At 67.8% G+C, this 16,331-nt stretch overlaps 4 protein-coding genes across 9 annotated transcripts in view; all 4 read left to right on the top strand.

Annotated features, from left to right (window-relative positions):
- OGDH (oxoglutarate dehydrogenase) overlaps nt 1–1,832 on the top strand; it is a 34,334-nt gene extending 32,502 nt beyond the window's left edge. For all 4 annotated transcript variants that reach the window (XM_054804720.1, XM_054804718.1, XM_054804721.1 and 1 more), the window contains 4 exons: nt 422–494; nt 1,114–1,277; nt 1,358–1,512; nt 1,604–1,832. In XM_054804720.1, coding sequence (XP_054660695.1) covers nt 422–494; nt 1,114–1,277; nt 1,358–1,512; nt 1,604–1,724 — 513 coding nt within the window. In that variant the 3' untranslated portion in view covers nt 1,725–1,832. The remainder of the gene's footprint in view (nt 1–421; nt 495–1,113; nt 1,278–1,357; nt 1,513–1,603) is intronic.
- Nucleotides 1,833–2,880: 1,048 nt separating this feature from the next.
- On the top strand, nt 2,881–9,791 carry ZMIZ2 (zinc finger MIZ-type containing 2). 3 transcript variants are annotated; one of them, XM_054804724.1, is made up of 19 exons: nt 2,881–3,084; nt 3,998–4,122; nt 4,213–4,327; nt 4,543–4,634; nt 4,721–4,913; nt 4,996–5,250; nt 5,326–5,499; nt 5,591–5,656; nt 5,728–5,899; nt 6,482–6,626; nt 7,132–7,342; nt 7,423–7,528; nt 7,730–7,887; nt 7,976–8,043; nt 8,131–8,199; nt 8,297–8,541; nt 8,626–8,801; nt 8,917–9,135; nt 9,250–9,791. In XM_054804724.1, exons 2-19 carry the CDS (start codon nt 4,073–4,075, stop codon nt 9,355–9,357), a joined length of 2,622 nt encoding a protein of 873 aa, XP_054660699.1. In that variant the 5' UTR covers nt 2,881–3,084; nt 3,998–4,072; the 3' UTR covers nt 9,358–9,791. The 3 variants fall into 3 exon arrangements, with proteins under 3 accessions (XP_054660699.1, XP_054660698.1, XP_054660697.1); XM_054804723.1 differs by having other exon boundaries at nt 2,882–3,084; nt 4,540–4,634; XM_054804722.1 differs by having other exon boundaries at nt 2,883–3,084; nt 4,432–4,634.
- An 801-nt stretch (nt 9,792–10,592) lies between these two features.
- On the top strand, nt 10,593–13,156 carry LOC129196785 (peptidyl-prolyl cis-trans isomerase A). The gene is made up of 5 exons (XM_054804726.1): nt 10,593–10,740; nt 12,125–12,155; nt 12,258–12,346; nt 12,542–12,714; nt 12,842–13,156. The coding sequence occupies exons 1-5, from the start codon at nt 10,672–10,674 to the stop codon at nt 12,975–12,977; spliced, it is 498 nt and encodes a 165-aa protein (XP_054660701.1). The 5' UTR covers nt 10,593–10,671; the 3' UTR covers nt 12,978–13,156.
- Nucleotides 13,157–15,118: 1,962 nt separating this feature from the next.
- Nucleotides 15,119–16,034, top strand: LOC129196784 (uncharacterized). The gene is made up of 3 exons (XM_054804725.1): nt 15,119–15,161; nt 15,254–15,711; nt 15,811–16,034. Exons 2-3 carry the CDS (start codon nt 15,330–15,332, stop codon nt 16,032–16,034), a joined length of 606 nt encoding a protein of 201 aa, XP_054660700.1. The 5' UTR covers nt 15,119–15,161; nt 15,254–15,329.
- The last annotated feature ends 297 nt before the right edge of the window (nt 16,035–16,331 follow it).

The following is a 16,331-nucleotide window of genomic DNA, read 5'->3' as shown; positions in this document are numbered from 1 at the left end:
AGGACCTCTTGGTGCTCGGGGTTGGCTCAGTATGTGACGTGCTGCCAGCCGGCTTGTGCAGGCTGGGGTGGCTGCAACCCTTCCTGCGCTCCGCAGCGAGGTCAGAGACGCTGGGGCCGGCAGGAATCAGTAGATAACCCAGTCCAGCCGCTTGCCTTCAGCTCCACCCGTGGGGCAGGCAGGTCCCTGGCAGCACCTCGGATCTTCCCCAGGGGAAACCCAGACTGGGAAAGCTGGTGCTGTCAGAAACCGGTGGTGCCCAATCTGGCAGAGCACAGCCGCTGGGTGAGGAGCAAATCTCTTCAAGCTGCTCCTGTGCTCGGGCAGGGAAGGGCAGGCAGGTCAGTGCTCCGACCTTTGCTTGCAGGGGCGTTTGTGGTGAGGCTGACCACCTCGCCCTGCCTCTTCTTCCCCCTTCCAGCTGATAATCTTCACTCCAAAGTCACTGCTGCGCCACCCTGAAGCCCGCTCCAGCTTCGACGACATGCTGCCAGGTACGAGCAGTGTGGGGGTGTCTGTTTGCCCCCCGCGCCACTCTGCAGGGTGAAGGGCAGGACCTGGCCACCTGGGGTAAAGTCTGCCTGGCAGCAGACTCCGCACGCCAAAGAGTCGCCAGCCGGCATCGGGGCATCGCAGACAGCCTGTGCAAGGAGCTCTGTGCCGGCGTGGCACCTGGGCTGCCTTCCTCCCTGCTCCTCTCCAGCGCCGAGGCGGTGTGCTTGCCCCCACTGTGGCTGGGGTGTGCCGGCTGCAGCCATCTACCCAGAAAATTGAAGCCACCCCTCATTAGTGCCCAGTCTGGCATCCCGGAGAGACGTGGCTCAGCTTTCCAGGCTTTGCCGTGGCACTTCCTCCATCGGCAGCCGCTTCCCACCGGAGTGGTGTGGCTGGGGTTTGGCAGTCCTGAGTTCCACAGAGCTGTGATGGTTTGTACTGGGAGCCAGACCCAGTACCAGCTGGTCTGGCTCTGCCTCTCCAGTTTGCCTGCCCAGGCTGGGGTCCCAGGGGGGCTGGGGTCCTGGGGGGGTGCTGGCACGGGATGCGGGTGCAGACAGCTGCCGGCACGGTGCCCCGGACTGCTGCGGGTGACGGTGCCGTCCTCTCCCTTGGCAGGCACCCACTTCCTCCGTGTCATCCCCGACAGTGGCCCCGCAGCCCAGAACCCTGAGCAGGTGAAGCGGGTGCTGTTCTGCACCGGCAAGGTCTACTACGACCTGACCCGCGAGCGCAAGGCCCGGCAGATGGAGGCCGATGTGGCCATCACCAGGGTGGAGCAGGTGAGTGGGACCCGGCTGCCTCTGACCCCGTGGGCCGGGGGTGCTGCGGCCGCCGTGACGCCGTTCCGTGTTCCCCGCAGCTCTCCCCGTTCCCCTTTGACCTCCTCCAGCGGGAAGCCCAGAAGTATCCGGCCGCGGAGCTGGTGTGGTGCCAAGAGGAGCACAAGAACCAGGGCTACTACGACTACGTCAAACCCCGGCTCCGCACCACCATCAACCGCGCCAAGCCCGTCTGGTAGGGGCTCGGGGGGGGGCTGCTGTGATGCTGGTGGGGGGGTGTCTTGGGGTGCAGACCCCCCCCTCACTCCCTGCTGCCTTCTCCACAGGTATGCAGGGCGGGAGCCGGCGGCTGCTCCTGCCACCGGCAACAAGAAAACCCACTTGACGGAGCTGCAGCGGCTCCTTGACACGGCCTTCAACCTCGACGCCTTCAAGGACCTGGCCTAAGCGCCAGCCCGGCGGTGGCAGCATGCTCCCGTCCGTCCGTCTGTCCGACTGTCTGTCCCTCGCTCGTCTCCCTCCTCCCTCCTTAACTACAGACCTTGTAACACCCCACACTGGCGCCTGGAGTCCTTGTCTGGCTCGCGCCGGGGCCAGCCTTGGTGCAGCCGCCACGGCAAGGCGAGAGGGGTTGGGGGCCGCCCGGCCCAGCCACGGCGGGTGAGACCCTCAGCCCCCCCGTCCCCCAGGAGGGGGGCGCTGGTCCCCAGAATCTTTTCTGGGAGCGTCCAGCGTGCTGGGCCTAGCCCCCTCCCCAGTCCTCCCAGCCTGGTGCGGCACTTGTCCCTGCAGCCGCTGCCTCTCTCGGGGGCCCAGGCAGGTCTGGGGGTGCTGCCCCACCCCTCCCCCAGCTCCTGGGCACCCGCGGGGCGGTTTGCCTGTCCCTGGGGAGCACCGTGTCCCCCCACACCCACACAGGCACCCCGGCCTGGAGCCCCTGCAGCTGCTGGGCCAGTGCTGGGTGCCGCGTCCTCCCACGGGGGTCCAGGGGGGCGGCCCTGGCTGGGACCCCAATAAACACCGAGTCCTCCCAGCGCCACGCGGGTCGTCCTTCGGCTGCGGGGCTGGGGCGCTGGGAGCCAGGGAGGGTGTGCGCCACGCACACACACACGCAGGTGCTTGCACACGAGCGTGCAACCTTTCAAAGCGGGGCGCGTGGCTGCGTTGGTGCGGTTGCGCTGTTGCGCACTCGGTCGCGCGTTGTGTCGCTGGCACGCGGTCGCTCTGGCGCACGGGGGGGTCTGCGTCCCTGCACACACCTTGCTCACGCTCGCGTGCACGCTCAGACGGCGTCACGGGCACGCGTGGCCCTCGGTCCCACCCCCGCTGTCACAGGCACCTGTCACGCTGTCACACGCGCGCGTCACACCGCATCGCCCTGCGCACGCACAGTCACACCGTATCACACAGGTTGTCACACGCACGGTCACACACGACCCCTCTGTGTCACGAGCAGCCTCTCACACGCACGGCCCTTTACACCCGCCCCGCTCTCCCGCTCGGTGCTCGGCTGCCCGCGCCTGGCGGGGCGGGGCGGGGCGGCCCGTGCATACTGATGAGCTCGCGGCCCCATTGTGCGCGGCGGCGGCGCGGGCTCGGCTCGGTCCGGTTCGGCTCGGCTCGGCCCGGCTCGGACCCGCGCGCCCCGCCCCGCCCCCGCGCGCCCCGCCCCGCGCCCCCCCACCCCCCACCCCCCCCGCGCCGCCGCCATGGAGCCGGGGCCGCGCGCGGGCTGAAAATCCCGCGCAGCTTCCGCGCAGCCGCGCGCGCCCGGCGCCGCCAGGGCCATTTTGGGCCGCTCGCGACGGTGAGTGCGGGCAGCGCCGGGGCGGGCGGGGACGGGCGGGGACGGGCAGCGCCGCGCCGGGCGGGAGGGACCCTGCGCGCAGCCCCGCGCTGCGGCTGAAAATGGCCCCTCGCCCCCCACACCCGCCCCCACGCTGCTCGGGGGCGGCGGGGGCGGTTGCCATGGCAATGGGGTGGGGGGCCCGGCCCCGGGGCCTGTCCCCGCGGTGCCACCGAGCCCGCGGCCGGGGAAAGGGGGAACTGTCACCGCGAGGGGCAGGGGGGGCCCGGAGCTGGTGGCACCTCCCGGGGATCGGGGCAGGCCCGGCTCGGCGCGGGTGCCCCCCCCCTTCCCCCCGCAGCGGCCCCATCCCTGCCGCCCTCCCGCGGGGCCGGGAGGGAACCGAAAGCGCCGGGGTGACCCCGCGGGCGCCCCCCGCTGCCGGGCCGGGCTGGAAAAACCCCGGGCGGCGCCGGCGGCTCCCAGCCGGGGGCGGGGGGCGATGCTGGAGGGGCCGCGTTCCCCTCCGGGTCTCGTCCTGGAAAGTCCCCGCGGTTCCCCCCACCCGCAGGCGTGGGGGAAAGCCCGCGGCACCCGGTGTGTGTGTGGGGGGTGTCTGTGCCCGTGGGGATTTTTGGGGGGAAGCCGCGGTGGGCCAGCACGGGGAGGGCTTCCTGGGGGGCCACGGACCTCCCACCCCTCCACTCCCCCCCCCACGGCGGGACCGGGGCGGTGGGGGCGGGCGCGTGCTGGCCGGCTCCCCGTGCCAGGCCCGGGCAGGACGCCAAGTCCCGGTGCCGGAGGCCGGGGAGGTGGGGGGTGGGCGGGCAGGTTCCGGGCCTCCCCCCCTTGCTGGCCCCGCCGGGGTCCGTGGTCCCCTGCCCCTCCTGGGGATGGCCGCCCCCTCACCCGCAGTTTCCTCTGCCTCCCGCAGCCCCGGTGACGGTGACGCCGTCCCGCAGCGCCCGCCGCGGCCTCGGAAGACCCAGCCTGCGCCCACCCGCTGCCGATGAACTCCATGAACCCCATGAAACCCTCCCTGCCGCCCACACCCCACGGGTGAGTGCCGGCACCCTGGGGCTGCTGCTACCCAGGCCATGGCCTCCATCCCTCTGTCCTTCGTCTTAATTAATTTGTTTTTCTTTTTAGTGATGGTTCATTTGCATACGAGGCTGTTCCTTGGCAACCGAGCACCAATCAGCCGGCGGGATCCCTCTCCGTGGTAACCACCGTCTGGGGTGTCAGCAACACCTCCCAGAGCCAGGTACTGGCAGCATCCTCATCCCCCACCCCGGGGACTCCCCACAAACGGGCATGGCTGCCCCCTGCCTGACCCGCTGCTCCCCCCCCCCCACCTGCACCCCCCAGGTTTTTGGCAGCCCCATGGGCCCCGGGGGGAGCAGCTCCAGCACCCCGCTGCTGCCTGGCATGGCCGGCACCGGCTCGGGCATAAGCTCGCCACCGTTCCTGCCACAGCAGCCCTTTGCTGAGGGGGCGTCTGGGAAGGGTTACGTGCAGCCGAGCGTCTATGGCCGTGGCACCTACCCCGGCGGGCCGGGCTTCGCTGCCAGGTAAGGCCAGCCCTACACACCCTGTCCTGGCATGTGCCCCCCCGCAGGGCCGCTGCATGCCCCTTCCCTGCTTCTCTGTCCTCCAGCTATGCCGGCAGCCCCGGCGGCCCCGGCGGGATGGGGCTCCCCTCACACGCTGGCCGGCCCCCCGCCGACTTCACCCAGGCGGCTGCCGCCGCCGCTGTGGCTGCCGCTGCTGCCACAGCCACGGCCACGGCTACAGCGACGGTGGCGGCGCTGCAGGAGAAGCAGAGCCAAGAGCTGAGCCAGTATGGCGCGGTAAGAGCCTGGCCACGGCAGAGCCGGGGAGCTGGTGGCTGCCCCTGCCCTGCCATGACTCCCCTCTCTCCCCCCGCTGCAGATGGGAGCAGGGCAGCCCTTCAGCGGCCAGTTCCTGCCCCATGCCGGACCCCGCGGCCCTGCCGGCATGAGCTCGGCTGGTATTGCGGGTGTCTTGGCTCCCTCCGGCGTCTCCCCCGTGAGCATGAGCCCCGCACGGGCACCTGGCGCCGGCCCCCTGTACGGTGGGCAGCGGATGCCCCAGCACACCTACCCGGCCCCCCCCCCGAGCCAGCAGCTTCCTCGTCAGGGCCTCAAGCGGGCGTACTCCAACGAGGTGAGCATCTGCGCTGGCGGGATCATGGCGTGCCGGGACTGTTCCCCCACCACTCTGACTCCCCTGGCCCTGCAGGGATACCCAGCGCAGCAGTACCTCCAGGGCGGGCAGTACGCTGCGGCCAGTGCCCAGTACACCCCCAGCGCCCCCCAGCCCTCCGCTCCGTCCCCCTCCTACCCTGGCCACAGGCTGCAACAAGGCATGGGCCAGTATCTCTCCGCCTCGGGCAACGCTGGACCCTATTACAAGGTACCAGAGTGGGGATAGCAGGCACGGCGTGTGTGGGGGGGTGTCTCCCATCCCCTGGTGCCAGCCCCCCGGGACCTTCCTCCTCCCACAGCCGGCTGACCAGTTCAACGGACAGAGCGCCAGCTTCGGCACCTACAGCCAGGCAGCCGTCAATGGGGTGAGTCCCGGCACCGGGTGGGGGGCAATGCTGGCCTGGCCGGGCGCTGAAGGTGCGCGGTGCCTCTGCAGCCAGGCCGGTCGCTGCCGGGGTATCCCAGCTCGCCGCTAGCCGGGAACCCCACGCCGCCCATGACGCCGGGCAGTGGCATCCCCCCCTATGCGTCCCCGGGTCAGGACGTCAAGTCGCCCTTCCTGCCAGACATGAAGCCCAGCGTCACCTCCCTGCACCCATCGCCCTCGGGTAGGTGTCCCTGTGGGGCTGGACGGGTCCTGGGCGGGGGGGGAGGGGGGCACATCTCAGAGCCCCTGTGTGGGCCCCACTGCTGCCAGTCTGTAGCCATTGCCCCTTTAAAGGCAGGGTGCTGCAGGGAGGAATCTTGAGGAAAAGGGAGGGGCTTCAGCACAGGGGGCGTGGCCACCCTAAGTTTGGGGAGGGCTGGGGAGGGGCCTCAGAGGCACTGTCCAATGAGAAGGCAGATTGAGGAAGTGGGAGGGGCTGAGTAGTAGGAGGGGCTTGTGAGAAGGTTGGGACCTCAGTGGGAGGGGCCTCTCGGGTGGTGGGAGGGGCCTCTCGGGTGGTGGGAGGGGCCTCTCGGGTGGTGGGAAGCCTTCAGTGGGAAGGGATTCCTGCACGGATGGGGTTTCACCGTAGCAGGAGGGGCTTCCTGCACAGGGATGGGGTGTCTGAGTGGGAGGGGCCTCCACTGTGGGGGCAGGGCCTGAGTGGGAGGAGCATCTTTCATGGGATGGGGTGCCCTGGTGGGTGGGGCTTTCTGGGGCGTGGCCAGGGCAGGGGTGTCCCTGCTGACCGTGTCCCCGGTAGGGCCGGCCCCCGGGGAGGAGCTGCGGCTGACCTTCCCGGTGCGGGACGGCGTGGTGCTGGAGCCCTTCCGCCTGCAGCACAACCTGGCCGTCAGCAACCACGTCTTCCAGCTGCGCGACTCCGTCTACAAGACTCTCATGATGAGGTGGGGGCAGGGGGCTGCGCGGCGCGGCAGAGCACAGTACGGTGCCGCATGTGGCGCTGTGCCGCACAGAGCGGCATGGCGTCGTGCGGCGCCGCTTAGCGTGGTGCTGTGCAGTGCGGCGTGGAACAGCGTGGCGTGGCGCGGTGCTGCGCAGCGCAGCTTGTCGCAGCACGGTGCTGCGTGGCACGGCTTGGCGTGGTGGTACATGGTCTGGTTCAGCATGGCACGGTGCTGTATGGTGCCGTGGTACTTGGCATGCTTTGGCACAGCGTGGTGCAGTACGCGCGGTGGTACATGGCATGATTCAGTATGGCGCTACATGGCGCAGTGGTGCGTGGCGTGGCACAGCATAGTGCTCTGTGTGGTGGTACCTGGCATGGCTGGTCGCAGTGCGGTATGACATGATGGTACATGGCGTGGCTTGGCACAGCGTGGCGCTCTATGGCGCGGTGGTACCTGGCACGGTGGTTCACGCCCCTGCCCACACCCCTGCTTGCCCTGCCAGGCCTGACCTGGAGCTGCAGTTCAAGTGCTACCACCACGAGGACCGGCAGATGAACACCAACTGGCCAGCCTCTGTGCAGGTGAGCGTCAATGCCACGCCGCTCACCATCGAGCGTGGTGACAACAAGACTTCCCACAAGCCGCTCTACCTGAAGCACGTCTGCCAGCCTGGCAGGAACACCATCCAGATCACCGTCACCGCCTGCTGCTGCGTGAGTCACCGGAGGGGGGCCAGGGGTTGGGGCACGGGGGCTGGGGCCATGGCTGAGTCTCCTGTCCCGTCTCTCCGTAGTCCCACCTCTTCGTCCTGCAGCTGGTGCACCGGCCCTCAGTGCGCTCAGTGCTGCAGGGTCTCATCAAGAAGCGCCTGCTCCCTGCTGAGCACTGCATCACCAAAAGTGAGCGCCGCAGCCAGCACCCCTGGCCTGCCAGGTCCTGGGGGATGGGGGGCTGCAGCATGGGGGGGGGGGGACGACACCCTGGTCCAGGGGCTGCAGCACAGTGGGGGTGATAGGGCACCATGCCCAGATGCCACCACGGTGCCACCCCAATGCTGGCATCCCAGTTTTGACCCTCTGTGCCCCTCACCCCCCTCCCAGTCAAGCGCAACTTCAGCAGCGGGACCATCCCAGGGACCCCGGGGCCCAACGGCGAGGATGGTGTGGAGCAGACGGCCATCAAGGTGTCCCTCAAGTGCCCCATCACCTTCCGGAGGATTCAGCTCCCAGCCAGGGGCCATGACTGCCGGCACATACAGGTAGGGGTGGTGGTGGCAGGTGGCTGGGGGGTGCACTGCCTGCCGTGTGCTCCCCCCCCACCAGCTCAGCTGCTGCTCTTCCCCACAGTGCTTCGACCTGGAGTCCTACCTGCAGCTCAACTGCGAGAGGGGGACGTGGCGGTGTCCTGTCTGCAAGTGAGTGGGGGCCCAGTGGGGCCGTGCCCCTGTTTCCCTGCCCACGGGGGGGTTTCCTGCCCTCACCCTGCCTCTCCTTGCCTGCAGTAAGACGGCCCTGCTGGAGGGGCTGGAGGTGGACCAGTACATGCTGGGCATCCTGATCTACATCCAGAAGTAAGTGTCCCCACTCCGTCTGTCCCTGGCTGGCACTGTACCATGCCTGGGGGGCCATGCAGCTGACACCCCCCCCCCCCCATCATCCTGCCCCCAGCTCGGAGCACGAGGAGATCACCATCGACCCGACCTGCAGCTGGAAACCTGTCCCAGTCAAACCCGACGTCCACGTCAAGGAGGAGCCGGAGGGGCCGGCACTGAAGCGGTGCCGGACCCTCAGCCCCACGCACATGGTGCTGCCTAACATCATGGAGATGATCGCGGCCCTGGGGCCTGGCTCCACACCCTTCCCAGCACTGCCGCCACCACCGGCGGGTGCTGCTGCCGACTATGGTGCCCCGGGTATGGGGGAACCCGTGGGAGACAGGGACGGCCCCCATCCACGTTGTGTCCTCCCCCACCCAATTGCCTTCTTTCTTCCCGCAGGTTCCAGCTTTCCAGGACCCGGGGGCTTCCCAGAACCGTTCCCCCCCTCCGGTGCTCCCGGCACTCCGACACTGAGTGACTTCGCACCAGGACCGCCCCCCATCTCCTACCAGTCCGACATCCCCAGTGGTCTCCTGGCCCCTGAGAAGCCCCCCGCACCCCCTCTCCCCACACAGGTCAGCTGGGCTGCAGGTGGGGGGGCTCCTCCTCAGGCCCCCACATCTCCCCATTTGGGGGACTGGGAGGGTCCCAGTGAAGGGAGGGTCTCACTGCCGCACTCTCTCCTCCTAGCTGCCCCCGCCAGGGCGGATGGAGCCGTCCCACCCCCCAGTACAACTGGGGCTGCACAACACCCCCCCGGGCAGCCAGCCAGCACAGCCGCTGCACCACCGGAGCACGCCAGCACGGCCCCCCCTGGGACCCCCTGGCCCAGCGCACGCTGCTGACCTCACCTTCCCCCCTGCGCCCGGCATGACCGGGACGGGTGACGGGTCAGAGCCTGCCCTCGATGTGAGTACCCCGGTGGGGGTGGCTGGGGTCCTGCTGCTGGTTCGGGACCCTGGCTGCTGCGGGGTGGATGGGGAGGAGCTGGGGGGGCCGGTTGTCACACACTGCCGCCCCCAGCTCCTGCCTGAGCTGACGAACCCCGATGAGCTGCTCTCCTACCTGGGTCCCCCTGACCTCCCCAGCAGCAGCAACGACGACCTCCTCTCCCTCTTTGAGAACAACTGAGCCATCCTCACCCCCCCACTGGACCCCATCGTGGGGCTGGGGGGGCAGTGCTGGTGTGCCCCTGTCTGCTGCAGAGCCGGGACCCCCCCCCTCCCCCAGCAAGGGGGCTTCTCCTGAAGGGACGTGATGGGACGGACAGACGGACGGGCTCAGCCCCCCCAGAAGCACAAGGCTGTACATAGTGTAGAAACACTACTGCCCCCCACCCCCCCCGACCCACTCCCCCGTATTTAAAGGCAAGTGCGTTGCTGCGGGGCTGGCCCACGCCCCCTGTATAAATGTGCATACGCTGCTTCCCCTTGTAACATACGTGCCCGGCCTGGGGGTGCGGGGTGTGGGGTTCGGTCCCCCAACTGCCCCGCAGCCCCCCCTGCCGTCGAGCGCCCTGTACCGTCTCCTTATTGCTGGCTATTAAAGGATTTCGTTTCGGCGGGGCTTACGCGTCGCTGGGCAGGGTGCGCCCCCCCCCCCCCCCGCGTGTCCCCCTTGGTCCTTGTCACCCCGCCGTGGGGCTGGCCCCACGGCCCCCCTTCCCCCCCCCCCGGCCTACGGCAGGGGAGCCCAGGTGGGCGGTTGGGCGGGTCCTGCCCCCCCCCCCCCCCGGGCAGTCGCGGCCAGGCCAGGCAGCGAACCGTGCCCGCCGCCGTCAATCATTAACCACGGGCAGGACGGGCAGCGCTGCCGGCAGGCCCCGAGCAGCGTGGCGGGAGCGGAAGCCTTACCCGGGGCTGGACTGGGGGTCTCTGGGGCTTCTCCAAGGCGGGAGCGGGGCCCGGCCGCCCCACAGCCCGCGGCAGAGCGCCCCAAACAGCGGCTGCAGCCGCCCCCACCGCGCTCCCGGCCCCGCTCGCCCAGCAGGGCGGCTGCTGCTGCTGCTGCTGCTGCTGCTGCCTGCGCCGCCCGCCCGGCCCCCGGCCTGCCCACAGCCCCGCCGCCACCCTCCCGCCCTGGGCCTGCCCCACACGGCGGCCCCGGCCCCGCCCGCACCCCCCCCCCCCCCCCCGCGGCTCGGCCCTGGCCCCGGCCCCCGCCTCACCCCCCCCTCCCTCCCCGCAGGCACCGCGCATGCGCGCCCCGCCCTGCCCAGCCGCAGGACCCGCGCGCCCCCCGCCCCCGCTTCCCCCCCCCCTTCAAATGTGGCACCGCCGATTGGCCGTCAGCCCCGCCGCTCCGCCACAAGGCCGGCGGCCGTTGGCCGGCGCCGCGGGGGAGGCGGGCCCTCCCCGGCCCTATATAAAGGGCGGCGGGCAGCCCCTCTCCTTCTGCTGCGCCGCGCCCGCCGCACGGATTCGTCGTCGCTGCCCAGCTCCCGCCATGGCCAACCCTGTCGTTTTCTTCGACATCGCCGCCAACGGCGAACCCCTGGGCCGTGTCACCTTCGAGGTGGGGGGGGTGGGCTGAGAGGGATGGGGAAGCCGGCAGAGCTGGGGGGGGGGTGGGCCGGCCAGCCGGCGGTGCTGGGGTGAGGGGGGGGGGTGGGGGCCGCCATTTCCTCGCCGGGGCCGTTTTGGGGGGAGGGGCGGTGGGCATTGCGCCTGCGCGCCGCGAGTGGGGGGCGGCGGGGGGTCCGCGCCGCCTCCACGTGGCCGCGGCTCCCGCGCTGGGCGGGGGAGGGGGATGTGAAAGGCGGGGGGGAGGGCAGCGACGCTCTGGCAGCGGCGTGGAGGGAACAAAGGACCCGGCACATCCCCCCCCCGGCCCCGCCAGGCGCCCCCGCTGCGGGCTGAGCGGGGCGGAGGATGTGGCTCGCCTCGCCTGGGAAGCGGCGGCGTCGCGGTGCTAGCCCAGGGCGTTTCCCCGCCCGCGGGGAGCCCCGCCGCGCCGCCCGGCATTTCCCGCCCCGCCGCAGCGCGTGTCCCGCCGCTCCGCCAGCAGGCAGCCCCGCACCCCGTGCCTGCCGGCCTCGGGCGGCCTCGCCGCCAGCCCGCCTTTCTGCCGCGCCGGGAGGCTCCGCTCCGCCCCGGAGTGTACGCGGCGGTTTCCCCTGCTGCGGGATCGGGGCTGCAACTGCCCGCGCCGCCATTTTGTCCCGGTTCCCCCCCCACCACCACCCGGAACAGGGCTGCCCCTCGGCGGGCGTCAGCAGCCCCCGGAGCCGCCTGGTGCATCACAACGAGCTGCGTGACCCCCCCTTCCCGGGATGATGCTTCTAGGCTGCCAGTTGTGCTCCCGGGTCTCGAAAGGCCGGCGGGGAGCGAGCGCCGCGGTGGCAACCCGATCGCCGCAGGATTGTCGCTGCGACGGCAAAGCATTTAGCGCCCCGCGAAGCGGGCACCCGGTGGTGTGAAGCATCTCTGCTATGGCCGGGGCTGCGCTCCAGGAATCGCTGCGGCTGTCGCAGAGCCCGCGGGGAGCACGCTCCCTGTCCGGCAGCGCCTCGCTGTGCAGATGGCTGCTTGCTTGCTGCCTGCAACCCTCCTGGAGTAACTGGGAGGTGGTGTGCGCTCTGCCTTGGAAGGCTCGAGTCAAATAGGTTTTTAATTTAATCCTGGCCAACGGAACGAATGCGCATCTGCCCTGTTGAGGAGACATGCGGCATATTTAAACTCGTTTGGATGCCATGTCTGTTAGTTCAGAGTTTCCAGATGCCTCCAGATGAAAGCTTGAGGTGGGGAATGCTCTGCAGCCGCAGGCATGGCCAGGATCCACCTCCACGAGGGGGTCCCTGGGCTCCAAGCAGCGAGAGGGTGGCTGCGGGCTGGGGTGCCCCTGAGGGCGGTGACCGGTCTTTATGCAACCTGACTAACAATCTCTCCTCTCTTTGCAGCTGTTTGCAGATAAGGTCCCAAAGACAGCAGGTTGGTAATGCGGCACTGGCTACACTGTGGCTTTGTCAAACCCAATGCTCTCCCTAACTTTGGAAAAAATGAGCCATTCATGGTGGTTTTCTTCCTTTGCAGAAAACTTCCGTGCCCTGAGCACTGGTGAGAAGGGATTTGGCTACAAGGGGTCCTGCTTCCACAGAATCATTCCTGGGTTCATGTGCCAGGTGCGTGGTGCTCCCACCACAGCAGGGAGGTGGGTGGATGAGGAGATCTGGTGCTTGTGTGGGTTTTGGAGTTGGGTGCTGGCAGATTTGGGGTGGGAAAACAGTTCTGCCTCTTACCTGCGGCCTCTGAAGGGCTGCTGCACCTGGTTTGGGTCTTGTGCTGAGCCCGTGACCTGAAATGCTGCTGCTCTGCAGGGTGGTGACTTCACGCGCCACAATGGCACTGGCGGCAAATCCATCTATGGGGAGAAGTTCCCCGATGAGAACTTCATCCTGAAGCACACGGGCCCTGGCATCCTGTCTATGGCCAATGCCGGCCCCAACACAAACGGCTCCCAGTTCTTCATCTGCACTGCCAAGACCGAATGGTGAGTGGGGGGGTGGTGGGGGGGCAGGTTTGGGGGTCCCAGGTAGGGATGTGACATGCCAGGCCTGGTGGCAAGGTCCCTGCATGGGGACAGCAGGTACCAGCTGTGACCGGTGCTTCTCCTGCAGGTTGGATGGCAAGCACGTTGTCTTCGGCCGTGTCAAGGAGGGGATGAATGTGGTGGAGGCTATGGAGCGCTGTGGCTCCAAAGATGGCAAAACAAGCAAGAAGATCACCATTACCGACTGCGGGCAGCTCTCATAAACCCTCCTCTTTAACGACTGACCATTCCTTGGGCAGCCTGGGTGCTGTGCCCCGCTGCAGCTCGCCCCATCCTACCCTACTCCTGACTTACTGCTGCATTTCTACTGGGTCTCAGCCCCACGTGCATGGTCCAGCTGGGCCAGTTACCTTTGAGTCTAAATAAAACGAGTTAAACCACAGCGGCCCCTTTCTCTCCCTCTTACTAGGGTGAGTGGTGTGGGGGGAGTCAGGGGGGCCCCTGCTGTGTGGTTACACCAGGTCCCCGCACAGCTGATCTGTAGGGGCATTAGGGAAGACATGCCCCCCTCACTGCCATGGGCCCCCTGCAGCTGTGGGGCTGCAACACCCCCTCCCTCAGGCACAGAGGGGGTGGTGGAGTGTGAGTGGTGTCCCCTAAGTCAGGGTGCCTTGTGGGTCTGTCAACATGTAGCATTGGGGACTGCTGATCTGGACTGTGCTGAGAACATGAGGATTCCACTGGTCCTGGTTTGGGGGGGATCTCAGTGGTCTCTGTTGGGGGTGGGACCTGTGGGTGGAGATAGACCAGTGCCCTGTGGCCCCAGCAAGGCAGGGCCCTGTCCTGCTCTGGGGGGCACCTGCAGCAGTGCTGCTGCCTGCACCCCTTGTCTGCAACTCAGCCTTTGCTGGGAGCTGTAACCCCCTGCCTGCACCCAGAGCTGCGGCACCCCGTGTTCCCCTTGCTGTGTGATGGGGTCTGTTTGGGAGCTGGGCTCTGGTGGGGGTGAGGTCCCAGAGCAAGCGCGGAACCCTGGTGTTGGTGAGGCTGTGAAAGCGCTGCCAAGAGGAGGGGAGGGCCAGCAGTGGCTTTCAGTCCTGGCACCTTCTGTCGGGGAGCCCCTGTGTTGGGTTTGCGTGGCAAGGTTTCGGTAGCGGGGGGGCTACAGGGGTGGCTTCTGTGAGAAGCTGCTAGAAGCTCCCCCTGTGTCTGATAGAGCCAATGCCAGCCGGCTCTAAGATGGGCCCGCCGCTGGCCAAGGCCAAGCCAATCAGTGCCTCTGTGATAACATATTTAAGAAGAAGAAAAAACACTTAGAGAGAGAGAGCTTTTGCAGCCGGAGAGAGGAGTGAGAAGATGTAAGAAACTCTGCAGACACCAAGGTCAGTGCAGATGGAGGGGGAGGAGGAGCTCCAGGCGCCGGAGCAGAGATCCCCCTGCAGCCCGTGGTGAAGGCCATGGTGAAGCAGGCTGTCCCCCTGCAGCCCATGGAGGAAGGATGAGGGGGTGTAGAGATTCCACCTGCAGCTTGTGGAGGACCCCACGCTGGAGCAGGTGGAGGCACCTGAAGGAGGCTGTGGCCGGTGCGAAGCCCACGCTGGAGCAAGTTCCTGGCCGGACCGGTGGACCCGTGAAGAGGGGAGCCCATGCCAGGGCAGGTTTGCTGGCAGGACTTGTGACCCCGTGGGGGACCCCACGCTGGAGCAGTTTGCTCCTGAAGGTCTGCACCCCGTGAGAGGGACTCCATGCTGGAGCAGGGGAACGATGAGAGGAGTCCTCCCCCTGAGGATGAAGAAGCGGCAGAAACACCGTGAGATGAACTGACCGTAACCCCCATTCCCCGTCCCCCTGTGCCACTGAGGGGGGGGAAGGTTGAAGCGGGGAGTGAAGTTGAGCCTGGGAAGATGGGAGGGGTGGGGGGAGGTGTTTTAAGAGTTGATTTCATTTCTCATTCCTCTACTCTGTTTTGCCTAGTAATAAATCAGATGAATTCCCTCTCTAAGTTCGGCCTGTTTTGCTCGTGACAACAATTAGTGAGTGAGTCCTTATCTCGACCTACAAGTATTTCGTTATGCCTTTTCTCCCCTGTTTAGTGAATGAGGGGAGTGAGAGAGCGGCTCTGGTGGGCCACCACAGCCCCAGATGGGGGGTGTCCTTTCCGGAGCTCGGCGCCGTTGAGTGTGAGGTGGTGGAGCACGCGCAGAGGTTGGTCCTGGCCCCTGGGAGAAGCTGCCGTCTGTTGAATGGAGACGGCACGGGGGAAACCTTTCTGTGAGCACCGCGGCGGCACGGGGGAAGCCTTTTTGTAAGCACCGGGGCAACACGGGGGAAGCGATTCTGTGAGTACCGAGGCGGCACGGGGGAAGCGATTCTGTGAGTACCGAGGCGGCACGGGGGAAGCGATTCTGTGCTGCACCCAGGCAGGAGGAGGAGGCCTGTCGGTGTCAGTGGGTGCGCAGGAAGCCTTTGAAGCCCACGGGTGGGGGAGCCGTGGGCCCCTCCTTGACCCCCCCGATGTTTTCTCCTGCTCTCTCTGCAGCTCCGTGGGGTTGGAGGACAGTTGTCTCTTCCACGTCTCTCGCATCACGGCACTCAAGCTCCAGGCTGGGGGTCTGATGGGTGCAGCTCCCCCCCCGTGCCTGCTCCCTGTCACTCTGCCTACGGCTGGGGACAGCAGCTGGGTGATGGGGATGCTGCTGCCCCACCAGCCGATGGGGCTGGGGCTGTGGGCCCTGCCCCCGGGGCAGCCCCTCTATTCCACGGGCTCCTGCGTGCTCCACATCCCTGCCCGCCCTGGACTGCTGCCACCCTGCTGCCCCACGGCTCAGCAATGGGTGCAGGGCAGCCCTGTGCTCCACACTCTGCCCGGCAGAACCCAGAAGCTGTCAGAGGCCTCCAACAAGGGTGGGGCAACCATTGAGAACAGCGACCCCACTGCCAGCCCCCACCAGCCCGCCCTGGCCCTGTTGAACAGCAGAACCACCATGAAGCCCAAAGGTGAGTTTTGGGGGGGGCGGCAGAGCCTGCAGGTGGGTGGTCAAGCCAAGGAAAGCTTGCATTGCCCTGGGGTTTGGTTGAGTTTGTTTGCTTTTCCAGCAGCAGTGACTACCCCGGCAGCCCCAGGGAAGCCCGTCGATCTTCCCGAGCAGGGGCCAGCTGCCTTCGCCGAGGCCTTTCCTTGCAGACAAGTGACACCAACACCAATGATTCGCTCGCCTGGCTCAACACTGCAGATGGCACAGACACTGTCCCTGATATCCCTGATAGCCCCAACTTTGCCTTCCTCCACAAGCTTCCTGACCTCTCTGAGTACGTGGTGAAGGGCGGCTGCCCCAAGGAGCGAGCAGTGGCAACGGGGCTAGGGGACAGCAAGGACACTGTCCCCGATGTCTCTGACATCCCCAATGTCCCAATGTCTCTGGCAGCACCGCCTTTCTCAACCAGCTCCCTGACTTCTCGGAGTACAGGGAGGAGGGCAGCTGCCCCAAGGACCAAGTGGCAGCAGCGATGCTGGGGGATGCTGGCCCCTCCGGACTTGGGGTGGTGATGTCCCCCTTGCTGGACCCCAAGGGGAAGCAGGGTGGGTGGCGGCAGAGCTCCCCACCTGGCTGCCAGAG

The sequence above is a fragment of the Grus americana genome, chromosome 26, assembly GCF_028858705.1.
Source record: "Grus americana isolate bGruAme1 chromosome 26, bGruAme1.mat, whole genome shotgun sequence".
Lineage (NCBI taxonomy): Eukaryota > Metazoa > Chordata > Aves > Gruiformes > Gruidae > Grus > Grus americana.
Note: the sequence above shows the minus strand (reverse complement) of the source record. Positions and strands in the feature narration are given on the sequence as shown.

Coding starts and splice junctions, on each gene's coding strand:
- LOC129196784 (XM_054804725.1), top strand. CDS start 15,330: ATGGGTGCAGCTCCCCCCCCGTGCCTGCTCCCTGTCACTCTGCCTACG. Junction 15,712..15,810: donor AACCACCATGAAGCCCAAAG/GTGAGTTTTGGG, acceptor TTGCTTTTCCAG/CAGCAGTGACTACCCCGGCA.
- ZMIZ2 (XM_054804722.1), top strand. CDS start 4,073: ATGAACTCCATGAACCCCATGAAACCCTCCCTGCCGCCCACACCCCAC. Junction 4,914..4,995: donor AGCTGAGCCAGTATGGCGCG/GTAAGAGCCTGG, acceptor CCCCCGCTGCAG/ATGGGAGCAGGGCAGCCCTT. Junction 5,500..5,590: donor ACGCTGGACCCTATTACAAG/GTACCAGAGTGG, acceptor CTCCTCCCACAG/CCGGCTGACCAGTTCAACGG.
- LOC129196785 (XM_054804726.1), top strand. CDS start 10,672: ATGGCCAACCCTGTCGTTTTCTTCGACATCGCCGCCAACGGCGAACCC. Junction 12,347..12,541: donor TTCCTGGGTTCATGTGCCAG/GTGCGTGGTGCT, acceptor GCTGCTCTGCAG/GGTGGTGACTTCACGCGCCA. Junction 12,715..12,841: donor TGCACTGCCAAGACCGAATG/GTGAGTGGGGGG, acceptor CTTCTCCTGCAG/GTTGGATGGCAAGCACGTTG.